The sequence below is a fragment of the Hyperolius riggenbachi genome, chromosome 10 (genome assembly GCF_040937935.1).
Source record: "Hyperolius riggenbachi isolate aHypRig1 chromosome 10, aHypRig1.pri, whole genome shotgun sequence".
NCBI classification, from domain to species: Eukaryota; Metazoa; Chordata; class Amphibia; order Anura; family Hyperoliidae; genus Hyperolius; species Hyperolius riggenbachi.
In genome coordinates this window covers 282,023,397-282,042,876 of record NC_090655.1, presented here as the reverse complement: position 1 = coordinate 282,042,876, position 19,480 = coordinate 282,023,397, and the positions used below count along the sequence as shown (strand labels likewise).

Sequence of the window (19,480 nt, the reverse complement as noted above, 5' to 3'; positions counted from 1 at the left end):
GTTCTGCGCTTTATGACCCTCCTCTGCACAGTACAAGCAGAGCTGCTCAGTCTTTCTACGAGTCTGCTTGACCCGGGACAATTTTGAACGTCCAATCTGCATGGGTTCAGGGGGAGGTGAGGTAGGTGGCGAGGAAGCGTAGGAAACATATCTCACACTACTCCTGCCCCGACTTTGTCTCTGATACCGTAGGCGACGGTCTACTCTGATTGCTAGTGAAATGGCTTCATCAATGGTTTTAGGTTCAGGATATCCTAACATCAGATTAGACACTGCATCTGATAATCCTGACAAAAAACAATCCAACAATGCAAATGAGCCCCATCTAGCTGACACTGCCCACTTCCTGAACTCTGATGCATAAGTTTCTGCCGAATCTCTGCCTTGCCGCAACATCTTGAGCTTCCGCTCAGCGGTCGAGGCAAAGTCCGGATCATCGTAAATTATGGCCATAGCTTTGAAAAATTCCTCCACTGAGGACAGGGCCCCATCACCCGGCGGAAGACCATACGCCCAGGTCTGGGAATCCCCAGTCAATAGTGTCTTAATGAAGGTAATTCTCTGGGCCACAGTACCTGAAGCATTAGGTCTCAACTCCAAGTAAGATAACACTCGATTTTTAAAGTTTCGAAAGTCAGATCTATGACCAGAAAACTTCTCAGGCACAGGCATACGTAAGTCTGTAACAAGAGGGGATCGGACTGAGTTAACAGTCGTCTGAAGGGCTTGTATAGACCCAGACAAAGCATTAATCTGGGTCTGATGACTATCCAGCACGCTGATACAATTCTCCACCGAGGTGGTGATTGCAAGCAGACGACTGTCAAGTGCGTCCATATTGTTTTGGTCTGCCGTTCTGTAACGATTGGTGTCAACACGCAGAGAGAATCTGATTATTGGTGGGCTGCAGACTCACCAATAATGCAGATATACACCAGATTATGAATGATCTGCAGAATCACTAATAATCCAGGTATGTCTAACCTCTGGACACCTGAGGAATGAGTGTATGGTGTAACAGTAACACTTTGAGGGAGAAACGCCAGTGGAACTGGAGTTAGTAAGGAGAAGGGAATTCACTCCTGGCTGCGGGTGAATCCCTAGACCAAAGGCTCCCTAGGAGAGGGGCCTAGGTCTGGTTGCAGGAAGCCCTGCTGCTAATAAGAACTGATTAAAGAAAGTACAGGTATACAGTGCTAGTCTTGGGGGTGTGGTCCGTAGTTACAACACCCCGGAACTAGTCTAAAGCATAACATAGAACTGACACAGTATCCTAAACTTGGGTGTGCGGTCCGTAGTCACAACACCCTGGAACTGGTCTAAAGCATAACATATAACTGACACAGTATCCTAGTCTTGGGTGTGAGGTCCGTAGTCACAACACCCTGGAACTGGTCTAAAGCATAACATATAACTGACACAGTATCCTAGTCTTGGGTGTGAGGTCCGTAGTCACAACACCCTGGAACTGGTCTAAAGCATAACATGTAACTGACACAGTATCCTAGTCTTGGGTGTGAGGTCCGTAGTCACAACACCCTGGAACTGGTCTAAAGCATAACATGTAACTGACACAGTATCCTAGTCTTGGGTGTGAGGTCCGTAGTCACAACACCCTGGAACTGGTCTAAAGTATAACCTGTAACTGACATAACATGAGAAGGTAATCTAGCTCAGTGTGGATTCCCAGGTCCTTCCTGGTTCAACCACACTGTAGGATCTGACTAAGGTCTGTGTGCTAACACATGAAGCATTTGCAACGGCAGACGATGTGAGACTGAGGGACAGGTGGTTATATAGTGCAGCGCTGGCCAGCGCCGCCCAGTCCCTTCCAGCCAATCTGCATCCATCCCTGGATCAGCTGACCAACGGGGTCAGCTGATCCCTCTCTGCTTCCCATAAAGCTTCTGTCTTGCCGCGCGCGCGTGTATTCCGCAGCCTATGTGCACAGGAAGGCTGTATAACATCAGACACATGTCGCCGCGCGTAAACCGCCGGAGCGGACGTGGAAACAGCCTCCACGCCGTCAGAGCACGCGGCGGCCATTCCGCTGTCCTTTACATACTGACATTAGATTACACACAGATGCACTCTATTTAGTCATTAGCACTCATCAGGCAATGTCTATGGGCAACTGACTGCACTCAGATCAAAGGGGGCCGAATAATTATGCACACCCCACTTTGCAGTTATTTATTTGTAAAAAATCATGTATGATTTTTGTTCCACTTCTCACATGTACACCACTTTGTGTTGGTCTTTCATGTGTAATTCCAATAAAATTGATGCATGTTTGTGGCAGTAATGGGACAAAATGTGGAAAACTTCAAGGGGGCCGAATACTTTTGCAAGCCACTGTACTTGTTAACTTTAGCCAATGAACAATAGTGTCATCTAACCTGGTGTTTTAGTATTGCTACGAGTAAGAAACCAACACAAAACATAAGAAAATATTTTAACAAACTATTTCACTTCTCTCTTGTGAAGGAAGACCATTAGAGGGTGTAATCTTATCCCTACAGAGGATGACACTTTTAGAAATTGAATATTGGGTATTGGGTGGGCTGACCTTGGTAAAGTGAATGATCTCACTTAATATTAGAGTCTAATCTCAAGGTTGTATATGTATGTGGTCAATTTAACTCATTCTACTCCATCTGGCCAAGGGGGAAGTAAGTATAGAGAAGGTTTGGGGCTTTGGCATCTAGACCTAATCTTATATTCTCTAACAAAACATTTTGTTCATACAGACATTTAAGTTGGAATATGGATGAGCTATCACTTGCTTTCCAGCTTTGTAGAATGAATGCTCTTGCGGCCGCTAGTATGTGGAAGACAATTGGTCTGTATGTCGGGGCAATAGCGTCAAGCACTATATTAAGTAATGCCAAGGTTGGGGAAATTGGACTGGATGCATTTGTGAGGGACTGTGGAACATATGTTACATATGAACATATGCTTGCGTATCTCAATGAGCTATATTATTGTGTTTTGCACACCCGAGATGATAAGGTCGTTGCTTCATTGTGACCAGACTTAATTCAATCCGCTGCATATGTTTTGCAAAAAACTATTTTTTTATGGTCACCTCAGATGATCAATAAAGCCTACTAAGCCAACACTGGGCCCACACTGCAAAATCAGGTGTGTGTGTACAGTGTGTGTATGTACAGTGTGTGTGTGTGTGTGTACAGCGTGTGTGTGTGTGTACAGTGTGTGTGTACAGTGTGTGTGTACAGTGTGTGTGTGTGTGTGTGTGTGTGTGTACAGTGTGTGTATGTACAGTGTGTAAGTGTACAGTGTGTGTGTACAGTGTGTGTGTGTGTGTGTGTGTACAGTGTGTGTGTGTGTGTGTGTACAGTGTGTGTGTGTGTGTGTGTGTGTGTGTGTGTGTGTGTGTGTGTGTGTGTGTGTGTGTGTGTACAGTGTGCGTGTGTGTGTGTGTGTGTGTGTGTGTGTGTGTGTGTGTGTACAGTGTGTGTATGTACAGTGTGTGTGTGTGTGTGTGTGTGTGTGTACAGTGTGTGTATGTACAGTGTGTGTGTGTGTGTGTACAGCGTGTGTGTGTGTGTACAGTGTGTGTGTACAGTGTGTGTGTACAGTGTGTGTGTGTGTGTGTGTGTGTGTGTACAGTGTGTGTATGTACAGTGTGTAAGTGTACAGTGTGTGTGTACAGTGTGTGTGTGTGTGTGTGTGTGTGTACAGTGTGTGTGTGTGTGTGTGTGTGTGTGTGTGTGTGTGTGTGTGTGTGTGTGTGTGTGTGTGTGTACAGTGTGCGTGTGTGTATTCACAGTCGATTCCGCAAAACCATACAGGCTGGAAAACCGTAATCGTATGCACTTCCGTGAACGTGCGCACAAGCACAGCTACTGTCACCACTACACAAATATTGTCACCGAGAGGACTAACATTTACATCCTGGAGGTGTCCACTAGTAAAAACAATTATTCACTCACCTGATGTTATCACTAAAGCTCTTTGCTGTTATTTGTGGTGCGGCATATGCGGCACTTTGTCTGTCAGTGTGAACCGCGCCTAACCCTCCTCACACTACCTGATCAATGTGTACACACGCCGGACGTTTTACAGCACTTTATTCCACAAATGTAGAAATGTACTGTGATTTCTGCCCTTTAGAGATTAAAACATGACTCTGGGTCAACTACGTAATTTTTCATGGAGCTTTTGCCATGGATCCCCCTCCGGCATTCCACTGTCCAGTTTTGTGGCCAGAAATTGTCCCTATGTAATTTTTTTTCAAGTTTGCGAACGGATGCGGAAATATTTGTGGACCATTTGCAAACAGATTGTTGGAAAGTATGTCCAACACTATCAAGGAGCAGCAACAATCTAATGCACTGAGCAGCATAAAAGAGTCCTCGGGATTCAGTGTAAAAATGCTGCCATGTGCGCTTTGCAAGAAGTAAAAGAAAAAGAACACTTATGGCCAAATCATTTCCCACACTCTACACAAATGTCTCACAAGCAGTGATTTACATTCAAAACATTATAATATGGCTTCTCAGCTGTGTGTGACCTCTCATGTCTGACAAGATTTCCTTTCTCTCCAAAACATTTCCCACACTCAGCACATGGATAGGGCTTCTCACCAGTGTGAGATCTCTCATGTATGACAAGTTGTCCTTTATGTCCAAAACATTTCCCACACTCAGCACATGAATAGGGCTTCTCTCCAGTGTGAAGTCTCTCATGTCTGGCAAGATGTGATATCTGAACAAAACATTTCCCACACTCAGCACAAACATGGGGATTCTCATCAGTGTGAGATCTCTCATGTATGACAAGGTTTGCTTTCTGCCCAAAACATTTCCCACACTCAGCACATGAGTAGGGCTTCTCACCAGTGTGAGATCTCTCATGAATAACAAGATGTGATTTCCTTACAAAACCTTTCCCACACATGGAACAGGAATAAGACCCTCCAGCAGGGGGAGAGCTGTGCTGGGTATGGGGCCCCTCAGGGTTAGGCAGGTGAGGGGAGTCTGGGGGAATATTTGGGGTCACCAGGATATCTGCAGGAGACTCTTGTCCAGTGACATCATCATCCGTTGTACAGTCTGTGGATACAGAGAGACGAGTCTCTGAGAGGTTCCTGATGCCGGGACTCCGCCCTGTAAATAGAGAAACTTCCTGTTAGATAATTCTGAGGGGAGGAACAATGGTCACTGAGCTGCTGATAATTCCACAATGATGCCAAGATGATGCAGATAGGAAATGGGTCAGATGCAGCATCTGCATTGCTCTGCATATAAGTAGCATATCATTAGGGAGGGTCAGTGAGCTGCTCATAATTCTAAGTTGATGCAAAGATAATGCAGAATGGAAATGGGGCAGATGCAGCATCTGTGTATCTCTACATATAATTAGACTATCATATTCACCATCTCAGAGTTACTGGCATGTCACTGACCATCGCTAGTTATCAGCCTGACAGAGAACTGCAGAAGGTTGTGCTCATTACAGGCAGCCAATCACGTAACTTTGCCTTGCATGCACATTTTCTGTATCTTGGATTTTGGGCAATGAAATGAACTTCCCGAAAAATGTGATTATACATCACAGACAATACAATTTGCATGATATTTGCATACAAGTACAGAGTTATTTGCATCTCATTGCCTCTCCCTACACATAAAGCATTGGCCACATATTGAAAAGCTGTAAATTGTAGAGCTTGATGAGACAATGGCAGCAATGTGTTACTCCTATGACAACAGACCTATATGTACTTATAGCAAGAAATCTGTGTTATGTTTGTAGAGCAATGTGGTGTCACTTACACATTCTTATTACCATTGTATCCTCGTGTCACTCATATGCCCCTTGTAATGTCCCTTTATCTCTCTCTTGTCCCCAATTGTGCAAATAAGGATATTGTGATATTACACAACATCCCCTAGAGGGAGAAAACCGCCTCGGGGTGGGAGGCCCCCCAGACCCGGCTCTGATTCGCCTCGTGAGGAATCCGGGGCCTCTTCACGGGATGATTCCCCAAACTGTGGAGGAGGAGGAGGCATAGGGGAGGGAGGCGTCGGAGGAGGCGCAGTTTCCAAGAAAATTCTGAGCCCACGAGTACTGCGCCGGAGGAGGAAGTAGAGTCCCTTGTGGTAAATATTTCCCCATATACGTTATCTCCGTTAGAGACTCATGTTTTGAATTATGGACTTTCTTTTTGTCCTACTTTTGCCACTGACTTTTTTCAATTAGATCAAGATCTGTTTCGTTTCTTCCGGAACATTAGATTTAAATATTTCTTTTCATGTTTACCCACTTTTCCTTCTATTAATCAAGATGATGCTGATGGACAATTCAGGTTGAAGGAGCTGGGCTTTAGAAACCCTAGCTCTTTTTTACCCCCGAGTCACCCTGTGATAGACAATTTTGTTTCTAAGGTTCAAGGTGATATTAAGAAGTTGGAGGAGGGTGTGAGGAAGGGTGAACATACCCTACATTATAATCTCAGTAGGGATGAGAGGGAGGCTTTGTGTGCCCTGCAGAACAATGTGTCCACCACCATCCGCCCAGCCGACAAGGGTGGGGCGGTGGTGGTGATGGACACAAGTATGTATGAAAATGAGATCCTACGACAGCTTTCTGATGAAGCAGTGTATGAACCACTAGTGGGAGATCCCCTGGCGTGGATACAGAAACAAATCGATAGTGTGTTACATGATGCTTTGAGAAAAAACGTTATTGATAATGGGCTGTTTACTTTTTTAAAGGCTGATCATCCCTCCACCCCTAGAATTTACACACTCCCCAAGATACACAAGTCTCTAGCCAACCCCCCAGGCCGCCCGATTGTGGCTGGGGTTGGCTCGATATTTGTACCCCTTGCCAAATTTTTGGATACTTTACTTCAACCACTGGTCCGATCGACCCCTTCGTATTTGAGAGACACCTCCATGTTCCTTGAGAAGATAAGGGAATTGCATCTGCCTGATGATCAGATCCTCCTGGTGACTCTTGATGTGGACAGCCTCTACACGTCCATCCCACATGATGGGGGTGTGGAGGCTGTCAATTGGTTCTTGATGACGCGTACTGATCTTTCTTAGATCAGAGGAGATTTTGTTTGACATTATTAGGGATTGTTTTACGCTTAAATTATTTTGAGTTTAAGGGACAATTTTACATGCAGCGTTGTGGCACTGCCATGGGGTCGAAGGTGGCCCCCTCCTATGCAAATCTATATATGAGCCTATACGAAGAGGCATTTGTTTACAATAATGCATTATTCCACCGGCATGCGATTTGCTGGTGGCGCTATATTGATGATGTTTTCTGCATATGGAGGGGGCCACAGGAGACCCTTATGGAATTTATTGTTCAGCTGCACGGTTGCTGCCCTTATATCAAGTTAACGCCACACAGTGATTTAAATTCTGTATCGTTTTTGGATACATCTGTCACCAGAGGGGAGGGAGGAGAACTGGTGATTGATCTATTCAATAAGAGCACTGATCGCAATTCAGTATTGCATTATGAAAGCTTCCATCCCATGGGTACTAGGGCTGATCGGAACAGCTGAATTCCGATTTCGTCGAAATTTCGTGTACCGCATGCGAAAACCGAGTTTCGTGATCCGAATTTTCGTGTTCCGAGTGCATATCTATTGAATTAAATAGTGTTAATTTCTGCGGTTAATTGTAAAGCCCCCGTACATGCTATCATCACCAAATTTGGCATGTATGTTAAGCAGATGAGTAGGAACATGGTAAAAAAAAATTTTTGCAAAAAAAAAGAGCTTATAGTTTTTGAGCAAATCGATTTCAAAGTTTCATAAGAAAAATGTTTTTTAAACCGTGTAAAATGACACTGCTGCAGTACAGGTTACTGCATTCCGAGTTCTGTATACATATTGTATACATTTCATGAAAACAGACAGTGTGGGGTCCCCCCTCCCAAGCCTCCTTAACCCCTTGTCCCCCATGCAGGCTGGGATAGCCAGAATGCGGAATCCCGGCCACGTGGGGCTTCGCACCCTGAGCTATACCAGCCCGCATGGTCCATGGTATGGGGGGGGGCTCTGGAGGAGAGGGGCGGCCAACCTCCCCCTCTCCCCCAGAGCCCTTGTCCAATCCATGGACAAGAGGCTCTTCCCCACCTCCGGTGCCCCAGGAGGAGGTGGGGGCCGCCGACGTCCTGGGGGGTTCATGGTGCCATCCGGGGTTCCCCTTTAACAAGCGGACCCCGGAAGCCGCCCCCTCCCCAGGAGAAATGAGTATAGGGGTACACGGTACCCCTTACCCATTTCAGCAGAGTTAAAAAAAAAGAAATAAAAACACGACAACGAAAAAAGTTCTTTATTGTTCTAAATTAACCAGGGATACTTACCTTGCAATAATCTCACGCCAGTAACCTCAGGAGTGGTCCCACGCCAGTATCCTCTTATGACATCCCACCTCCCTCCCACACTGACGAACTCCCACCACTGAATGGTCACAGTCAGCCTCTGCATCTGTATAGCAGAGGCTGAGAACACGAAAATTTTGCCTTTAAAACAAGAAATTTCGGCAAACAGTGATGCAATCAAAATGGCCACTGGGAAATCCCCGATCGCTGGAGGCCACACTAGAGTGGCAAAACCAGTGATTTTTCACATAGATGGTGGGTCCAGGTGACCAGAGCAGGAGGTGCCCTAATCCCCTGGACCCACCCATTCATGTGAAATAACGCGTATTCTGACACTCTGAGGTGGCCTCCGGGGAACGGGGATTCCCCAGCAGCCATTTTGTTTATGACACTGTTTGCCGAAAATTCTTGTTTTAGCAAACAATTTTCGTGTTTCTAGCTTATGCAATACAGATTGCAGAGGCTGTCTACAGCCATTCATCCCCAGGAGTTCTGCAGGGTCGGCAGGTGCGCGGGACGTCCTAAGAGGATAGAGGGGGGCACAGCGCAGGAAGGTGGGAAAGTGGGCACAGAGCGGCGGGGAGGGGGGGAAGCCTCCCCTCCCTCACCTAGGCCCCCCCCTTGCGCACTCCCCCCCCACCTCCAGAATTCCAGCCAGCCAGCGGAACAGCTTACCGAGAGCGATAGCTCTGTGTGCCGCTGGTCTGGTATTCTGCACTGACACTGTCCAATCACGCTCTCGCAGTACTTCCTGTGAGAGCGTAATTGGACAATGCAATGCAGGAGACCAGACCAGCAGCGGCACACAGAGCTCTTCTCTCGGTAAGTGATTCCCGCTTGCTGCCAAGTTTCCAAGTTTAGGTAGGCAGGTATATAGGTGTCCCCAGTATAGATATACCCAGGTCTATAGATGTCCCCAGTTTAGGTAGGCAGGTCACCAGTTAGTGGGGGCCCCCATGCTGGAAGGGGGGGCAGTGGGCACAGAGTGGCGGGGAGGAGTGGAAGCCTTCCCCCCTCCCTCACCTAGGGTCCCCCTTCCATGCTCCCCCTCCAAAATTGCAGCCAGCAGCGGCAGCGAGCGGGAATCACTTACCGAGAGAAGAGCTCTGTGTGCCGCTGCTGGTCTGGTCTCCTGCATTGCATTGTCCAATTACGCTCTCACAGGAAGTACTGTGAGAGCGTGATTGGACAGTGTCAGTGCAGAATACCAGACCAGCGGCACACAGAGCTCTTGGTAAGCCGTTCCACTGGCTGGCTGGAATTCTGGAGGTGGGGGGGAGTGCGCAAGGGGGGGCCCTAGGTGAGGGAGGGGAGGCTTCCCCCCCTCCCCGCCGCTCTGTGCCCACTTTCCCACCTTCCTGCGCTGTGCCCCCCTCTATTCTCTTAGGAGGTCCCGCGCACCTGCCGATCCTGCAGAACTCCTGGGGATGAATGGCTGTAGACAGCCTCTGCAATCTGTATTGCATAAGCTAGAAACACGAAAATTGTTTGCTAAAACAAGAATTTTCGGCAAACAGTGTCATAAACAAAATGGCTGCTGGGGAATCCCCGTTCCCCGGAGGCCACCTCAGAGTGTCAGAATACGCGTTATTTCACATGAATGGGTGGGTCCAGGGGATTAGGGCACCTCCTGCTCTGGTCACCTGGACCCACCATCTATGTGAAAAATCACTGGTTTTGCCACTCTAGTGTGGCCTCCAGCGATCGGGGATTTCCCAGTGGCCATTTTGATTGCATCACTGTTTGCCGAAATTTCTTGTTTTAAAGGCAACATTTTCGTGTTCTCAGCCTCTGCTATACAGATGCAGAGGCTGACTGTGACCATTCAGTGGTGGGAGTTCGTCAGTGTGGGAGGGTGGTAAGATGTCCTAAGAGGATACTGGCGTGGGACCACTCCTGAGGTTACTGGCGTGAGATTATCCCAAGGTAAGTATCCCTGGTTAATTTAGAACAATAAAGGACTTTTTTCGTTGTCGTGTTTTTATTTCTTTTTTTTTAACTCTGCTGAAATGGGTAAGGGGTACCGTGTACCCCTATACTCATTTCTCCTGGGGAGGGGGCGGCTTCCGGGGTCCGCTTGTTAAAGGGGAACCCCGGATGGCACCATGAACCCCCCAGGACGTCGGCGGCCCCCACCTCCTCCTGGGGCACCGGAGGTGGGGAAGAGCCCCTTGTCCATGGATTGGACAAGGGCTCTGGGGGAGAGGGGGAGGTTGGCCGCCCCTCTCCTCCAGAGCCCCCCCATACCATGGACCATGCGGGCTGGTATAGCTCAGGGTGCGAAGCCCCACGTGGCCGGGATTCCGCATTCTGGCTATCCCAGCCTGCATGGGGGACAAGGGGTTAAGGAGGCTTGGGAGGGGGGACCCCACGCTGTCTGTTTTCATGAAATGTATACAATATGTATACAGAACTCGGAATGCAGTAACCTGTACTGCAGCAGTGTCATTTTACACAGTTTAAAAATCATTTTTCCTATGAAACTTTAAAATCGTTTATTTCAAAAACTATAAGGTCTTTTCACAAATTTTTTTTTTACCATGTTCCTACTCATTTGCTTAATATACATGCCAAATTTGGTGATGATAGCATGTAAAGGGGCTTCACAATTCACCACGGAATTTAGCACAATTGACTTCAATGTAAACACGAATTCGGTACTCGGAATTGCAGAATTTTCGAGTTTCGAGTGCTTACTCGGAACTGCCAAATTCCGATGGCAAACTCGAAATTCGGAATCCGAGAGCTCAGCCCTAATGGGTACCAAGAACAGTATTCCTCGGAGTCAGTTAGGTCGGGTAGATAGGATAGTTAGCAATGAGTTCCAACGTACTAGACGTAGAGATGAAATGATTGGTAGGTTTCGTCAAAGAGGCTATCTGCCTGAGACATTTACTCCATGCATTAGACGTGGGCAGAAGCCGACTGGCCCTCGTCTTCCATTCGTTTCAACGTTCAATGCAAATAGTGATGTGATTTCACGGGTCATACGACGGCATTGGCGAATTTTATCCAACGGTTTTCCACGTGTTCCCGAATTTCGTTACCCGCCAATGATGTCCTTCAAAAGGGCCCCGACAATACGGGACAAGTTACACACAAAGAATAAAGGTCGACTGGCGAATAAGCGTACGGGGATGTACCCATGTATGGGGTGCCATATGTGTGGCATGGTGTTAAAGGGTAATACCTTCACTCACCCGTCTCGGGGTACTCTTTTTCATTTACGAGATTTTTACACGTGTGACTCCAGTTATGTTATATATATGCTTAAGTGCCCTTGTGGGCTTGCATATGTGGGCATGACTACACAGCGCCTCAAGGATCGTATTTCGTCGCATAAGTTCGGCAATACGACACAAGACGCAGGGCCAGTCGGTTTCTGAGCATTTTGCACAGATGAAACATTCGGTTACACAACTTAAAGTTAAGATCATTGATTCGGTGCCCATTGACTGGAGAGGAAGCAATAGGGAAATTGCAGTGCGTAAGAGGGAGGCGTTCTGGATAAGGCGATTGGGGACGATGGAGCCCGGTGGTCTTAACCGGGAATACGATCTGGCGTTCTGTATTCATTGATGGTCAATTACTGTCTGATGGGCGTGGTTATTCCTAGTGCCTGTAACTTTCTTACTTCTTCTGGTTGATCGATATTTAATTCTGAATTTATATGTACTTATTTTATTGCTTTGTACTTTGTTTTAGATATCCCTGGGCTGCACTGTGATGGACCTGCTGAGGGTGACGTATTGAATCCTTTGCCTGCTGTAATTTTTCTTTTTCTTTTTTCTTTTTTTTTTATAGTGCCACTATTAGAGTGGGGCCGAACCTCCAATTTTCGGTTCGCGAACCGGGTTCGCGAACTTCCGCGGAAGGTTCGGTTCGCGGAAAAGTTCACGAACCGCAATAGACTTCAATGGGGATGTGAACTTTGAAAAAAAAAATTATGCTGGCCACAAAAGTTATGGAAAAGATGTTTCAAGGGGTCTAACACCTGGACCCCCAGGTGGAGGAGTGGGATACATGCCAAAAGTCCCCGGGAAAAATCTGGATTTGACGCAAAGCAGCGTTTTAAGGGCAGAAATCACATTGAATGCTAAATGACAGGCCTAAAGTGCTTTAAAACATCTTGCATGTGTATACATCAATCAGGTAGTGTAATTAAGGTACTGCTTCACACTGACACACCAAACTCACCGTGTAACGCACCGCAAACAGCTGTTTGTGTAGTGATGGCCGTGCTGGACTGGTGCGCACCATGGCGAGAGTGCAGGTTTTGGTGGCTATACAGCCCATATGGTCGCCTGGCTGATGTAGCTGAATGACAGAACAGTGACTGTCCAGCTGATCAAATTTCACCACTAAATAATTATTGCGAAGTGTCAAATGCAGCGGAAGTGGTGCTAGTAGTAGCGCTGGTGGCTGAGCAAGATGAGGTGTTCTGTGTCGCTAAATACTCAACCACGTCCTGACAATCTTCCGAGCACTGTACTGTGGGCCAGGTCCACACGAAATTACATTTACACGACCTCGCACAGACCTGCCGGGTGGCCTTCCTCTGGCTCTGGCACTACCTCTTCCTCTACCTTTTTTGTCCATATCGGGTATGCACGGAGTGGTATATCACACTGCGTGCACTCACGTAGGAAGGTGGGTTCACTTAACTGCACAGGTATGCGCACTGATGCGGTGGGTTCACTGAACAGAACAGTTATGCAGTGGCAGGTTCACTGAACAGAACAGGTATACAGTGGTGGGTTCACAGAACAGGTATGCAGTGGCAGGTTCACTGAACAGGTATACAGTGGCGGGTTCACTGAACACAACAGGTATGCAGTGGCGGGTTCGCAGAACAGGTATGCAGTGGCGGGTTCACTGAACAGTACAGGTGTGCAGTGGCAGGTTCACTGAACAGAACAGGTATACAGTGGCGGGTTCACTTAACACAACAGGTATGCAGTGGCGGGTTCACAGAACAGGTATGCAGTGGCAGGTTCACTGAACAGGTATACAGTGGCGGGTTCACTGAACACAACAGGTATGCAGTGGCGGGTTCACTGAACAGGTATGCAGTGGCACGTTCACTGAACAGGTATACAGTGGCGGGTTCACTGAACACAACAGGTATGCAGTGGCGGGTTCACAGAACAGGTATGCAGTGGCAGGTTCACTGAGCATAACAGGTATACAGTGGCGGGTTCACTGAACACAACAGGTATGCAGTGGCGGGTTAACTGAACAGGTATACAGTGGCGGGTTCACTGAACACAACAGGTATGCAGTGGCGGGTTCACAGAACAGGTATGCAGTGGCAGGTTCACTGAACAGGTATACAGTGGCTGGTTCACTGAACACAACAGGTATGCAGTGGCGGGTTCACTGAACAGGTATGCAGTGGCAGGTTCACTGAACAGGTATACAGTGGCGGGTTCACTGAACACAACAGGTATGCAGTGGTGGGTTCACAGAACAGGTATGCAGTGGCGGGTTCACTGAACAGTACAGGTATGCAGTGGCAGGTTCACTGAACAGAACAGGTATACAGTGGCGGGTTCACTGAACACAACAGGTATGCAGTGGCGGGTTAACTGAACAGGTATACAGTGGCGGGTTCACTGAACAGAACAGGTATGCAGTGGCGGGTTCACAGAACAGGTATGCAGTGGCGGGTTCACTGAACAGAACAGGTATGCAGTGGCAGGTTCACTGAACAGAACAGGTATACAGTGGCAGGTTCACTAAACAGAACAGGTATGCAGTGGCGGGTTCACTGAACAGGAATACAGTGGCGGGTTCACTGAACAGAACAGGTATGCAGTGGCAGGTTCACAGAACAGGTATGCAGTGGCAGGTTCACTGAACAGGTATACAGTGGCGGGTTCACTGAACAGGTATGCAGGTATCCAGTGGGCTCACTGAACAGAACAGGTATGGTGGGCTCACTGAACAGAACAGGTATGCAGCCAGGAACAAGCTAAGCCTAACTAATCTTTCCCTATGAGAGACAGTCTGCAGCAGCTCGCCCTACTCTCACTAACGCAGGCACACGAGTCAGAGTAATGGCCGCTGCTGCCTGCCTTATATAAGGGGGATGGGGCTCCAGGGGCTAGTGTAGCCTAATTGGCTACACTGGGCCTGCTGACTGTGATGTAGAGGGTCAAAGTTGACCCTCATGGTGCATTATGGGGCGAACCGAACTTCCGCAAAAGTTCGCCTGCGGGACCCGAACGCGAACCACTGAAGTTCGCATGGAACCGTTCGCAGGCGAACCGTTCGGCCCAACTCTAGCCACTATTGACTTGTCCACACCAGTGGATTTAGTATAGTGTGAAAATATGAGTGCCTAGATGACACTCAGGTGCCATAAGCATCACTTTCGTTCGGGTGGTCCAATTTTGTATTTATGTATGCATGCATATTTTTGTGACCATGTGCTCATGTGCGGATTGCCTTATGTTTTGCGTATCTTTTGACGCGTTGTGGATTAGTCGGACGCTCTATGGAGCACGCTCCGCGTTTGGGGTGCGGTCCATGCGTACCGCCATGCTAGGATGCGTATATTGTGACGCATGGTTTTTAAGCGGTTTTTGCCGTCGGTTTTTACGCGTTCTGCAGGGTATGCCGCGGTTGGCATGTGTTTCATGCAGATGATCACGCATGCATGCGTATTTTTTGACGCGTGGTGTTGTTTGATGTCGTGGATCTTCCCGATTGGCCAGAAATGGCCAGGAAGTGATGCAGATGCCATACGACCAATGGAGGCACGTTTATTTTCTGTATTAAGTGATTCTGCCAGCAGGCAAATGGTTAATTCAGATTTACATACTAGCTTTTGCAGTTCCCCATCAGGTCCACCACATGTCTCCGCCCAGTTAGTCACCGATTGGTGATTTTAGTGGAGGTGGGGTATTTAAGGCACTGCACTTGTGTTTTTGTATATGGCTGCTGCAATTTGAAAAAGGGCTACGCCCGAAACAACGTTTGTCATTGTTAAACCACAATTGTGATGCAATAAAAGAGCTTTTCTTCATGCTTGGAGTGGTGCCGACCTCTTTACTACTATGATGCTCTGAGCACCTCGGTGGACGCAGAGGTGAAGGTCGAGGCACACTCATCCTTATTCTGGTGTGGAGCTCCTCCTGACTACAGAGTGTAAGTACAGAGTTATTTGCATCTCATTGCCTCTCCCTACACATAAAGCATTGGCCACATATTGAAAAGCTGTAAATTGTAGAGCTTGATGAGACAATGGCAGCAATGTGTTACTCCTATGACAACAGACCTATATGTACTTATAGCAAGAAATCTGTGTTATGTTTGTAGAGCAATGTGGTGTCACTTACACATTCTTACTACCATTGTGTCCTCGTGTCACTCATATGCCCCTTGTAATGTCCCTTTATCTCTCTCTTGTCCCCAATTGTGCAAATAAGGATATTGTGATATTACACAACCCTAAATTATAGGAGCTGCGAGGTGGAGGAATTATCCATTTATGTCATGGAGACCCAAAACCACTAATACTTCTGGAGCTGGATACATACACATACATATATACTTGTATATACAGTATACACGGTATAGTCCTATCTCTCCTCCCAGCCTTCTGTCCAATGAGGAACCAAACTGCTGCACACTGCAGCTCCTTTGGACAGATCAGTGGGGGGCGGGGAAAGGGTGTGACTAGAAATCACTGCCCCCTCCTCCCCAAAAAAACTTGGGAAACCCCCGTCCACATTTTTAACAAACCTGACATGACCTGTTTTTTATTTTATTAATTCATTAGTAATTCTCCATAGAGTTGTGCTTCCTCTTCCTCCTTCAGTGCTTGTCAGGCGAATTTTAATAAAATTAACGCTACTTACCGGGGGCTTCCTCCAGCCCCAAGCTCCCTCCTCAGTAGCTGGGAGTGCAGTGATTGGCCACAATGACAAGCATGAGCCCGCCCGCGGGACTATCGGGTGGTGTAACAAACCGGCAGTAGCCGGGAGCGCTGTGATTGGCTGTATGGGGCAGCGCTCCTCCACCTGATTGGTCTAAGGCTTGTCCGTTATCTAACCTGGAGAAAGCTGCACGGTAGTGGTGGCATTCGCGCTGCATTTTCTTCCTCTTTGGTAAGCTCTCCAAAGTGCTTCTGCAGCGATCTGTCATATTTCCTTATGCACGTCCTTATGTCTCACTCAGCGCTGGTTCAGCACCCTGTTTACAGCGCTAGATGGCTATCTGGGGTCTCCTTATTCACGGATGTTAATGGGACATGAAGACAACGCACATGAGGACACCACACACAAGGGGACTAGAACAAAATATAGGCACTGGTCACTACATTCGGACTATAAGACGCACTGACTCCCCCCCCCACACACACTTTTGGGGGAGAAAAAGTGCGTCTTATAGTCTGAAAAATACGGTATATTCCCATTCATTGATTGGGGGGCTAATGGCAGGCGGCAGGAGCGCGCCTCAGCAGGCAGCAGCAGCACAGTCTATCTGGGTGAATATATTCATCCAGATAGGCTCAAGTGGTTAAAGAAAACCCTTATTTTTGTAATTATGTCACATAGGTTCTGCCATAAGAAGCCCAGTGTTCTCCCCAGGCCTAATTAGGTGGGCGTGCCGCCCGGGTGATTTAAAACCCCACCCAGCTGCCAAACCCTCGGTGCTGTAAAACAGAATGCAGGCAGGAGTGCTCCACTTCTGTCAATCAGTGCACGGCTCTCGCTCAATAGCGAAAACCGTCGCTGAACACTGCAGGAGTGCTCCTCTGTAGTGATTTGCTGGCTGGGCGGGTTGTAGGTGGCGCTATCGGCATTCAGGGGGGAGGGGCCTCGGCGGCTCGGCGTTGCGAGCAATGAAGCTTCTATCCAGCTCCTCGGGCGGTAGATACAGTCACTGGGCTCTCACTAGAGCGCCAGCCAGCCGCCTGATTCACTCGGTCTCCTCTCTGCAATGCCGCACATACTACTTACTATTTTGGTGTGTGCGACATTGCACAGAGGAGACAGCATAGACCAGGCGGCTGCCTGGTGCTCTAGTGTCTGAGAGAGCCCAGAGCCAGTGACTGTATCTACCACGCGAGGAGCTGGATAGAAGCTTCATTGCTCGCAACGCCGAGCCGCCGAGGCCCCTCCCCCCTCTGTATCTACTGTGCGGGCATCCAAACCATTGCAAACCCTCCCCACTAGCCAACCAGTGGCCAGACTCCAATCTAAGCCACCCTCCCCACTAGCCACCAGCTTCTGGCCTGACCACCTACCCACCAGTAGAGGTGTATCGAACGGTTCTCCTGCGAACGGTTCCAGGCGAACTTTGACAAAGACAAATAAAGACAAATAACATTTATATTGCGCTTTTCTCCTTGCGGACTCAAAGCGCCAACTTTGGGGGTTCGCGTTCGCCTGCACCAGGCGAACTTTTGCGGAAGTTCGATTCGCCCCATAATGCACTATGAGGGTCAACTTTGACCCTCTGCATCACAGTCAGCAGGCACATTATAGCCATTCAGGCTACAGTAAGCCCTGGAGCCCCACCCCCCCCTTATATAAGGCAGGGTCCGGCAGCCATTACAGTCACTCGTCTGCCTGCTATTAGACAGACTAGGGAGAGCTGCTGCAGACTTGTTCTCCTAGGGACAGATTAGTTAGGTTCTTGGCTGCTTAGCTTGCTCCTGGCTGATTATTATTGCTTTTATAGCACTCCTCAACAGCTCTTATCAGAGCTCATCCTGTACTTTTTTTTTCTGTGTGTCAAACTGACACTTTTGTTGCATGCATAGCCTTGCTAATTCATAGTGTGTGTGCCACTGCCAGCAGCCCAGCACATTCAGTGACTACCTGTGTGTGTGACAGGGAGCTGCACATTGTACTACCCAGTACTGCATATACCCAGTACCTGTTGTGTTTACTTAACCCACCTCGTCATCACTGCATATACCTAGCTTTGTGTTGAGTGAACCCACCTCACTGCATCTAACTACCTGTTGTGTTGAGTGAACACAGCTCACTGCATCTAAGTACCTTTACTGTTCAGTGAACCCACCTCACTGCATCTAACTAACTGTTGTGTTAAGTGAACCCAGCTCACTGCATCTAAGTACCTTTACTGTTCAGTGAACCCACCTCACTGCATCTAAGTACCTTTACTGTTCAGTGAACCCACCTCACTGCATCTAACTACCTGTTGTGTTGAGTGAACACACCTCACTGCATCTAAGTACCTTTACTGTTCAGTGAACCCACCTCACTGCATCTAAGTACCTTTACTGTTCAGTGAACCCACCTTACTGCATCTAACTACCTGTTGTGTTGAGTGAACCCAGCTCACTGCATCTAAGTACCTTTACTGTCAGTGAACCCACCTCACTGCATCTAAGTACCTTTACTGTTCAGTGAACCCACCTCACTGCATCTAACTACCTGTTGTGTTGAGTGAACCCAGCTCACTGCATCTAAGTACCTTTACTGTTCAGTGAACCCACCTCACTGCATCTAACTACCTGTTGTGTTGAGTGAACCCAGCTCACTGCATCTAAGTACCTTTACTGTTCAGTGAACCCAGCTCACTGCATCTAAGTACCTTTACTGTTCAGTGAACCTACCTCACTGCATCTAACTACCTGTTGTGTTGAGTGAATCCAGCTCACTGCATCTAAGTACCTTTACTGTCCAGTGAACCCACCTCACTGCATCTAAGTACCTTTACTGTTCAGTGAAACCACCTCACTGCATCTAACTACCTGTTGTGTTGAGTGAACCCAGCTCACTGCATCTAAGTACCTTTACTGTTCAGCGAACCCACCTCACTGCATCTAAGTACCTTTACTGTTCAGTGAACCCACCTCACTGCATCTAACTACCTTTACTGTTCTGTGAACCCACCTCACTGCATCTAACTAACTGTTGTGTTGAGTGAACCCAGCTCACTGCATATACCTAGCATCCCCCCGAGATGGACAAAATGGACAAACCAGGTAGAGGAAGAGGTAGAGGCAGACCCAGAGGAAGGCCACCAGGTGGTGTTTCTGTGATTTCGTGCGGACCTGGCCCAAAATACAGTGCTCAGAAGAAGGCACGTGCCATCACTTCACAAAATTGTGAGGACGTGC

General features: G+C 47.9%; 1 protein-coding gene across 1 annotated transcript in view; it reads right to left on the bottom strand.

The window, feature by feature from the left end:
- The window catches only part of LOC137537252 (uncharacterized), a 1,269,057-nt gene that overhangs the window by 949,203 nt on the left and 300,374 nt on the right, over window positions 1-19,480 (bottom strand). The window contains exon 20 of the mRNA XM_068259342.1: window positions 4,520-4,937. Within this exon, the coding sequence (XP_068115443.1) occupies window positions 4,520-4,937 (418 nt within the window). The remainder of the gene's footprint in view (window positions 1-4,519; window positions 4,938-19,480) is intronic.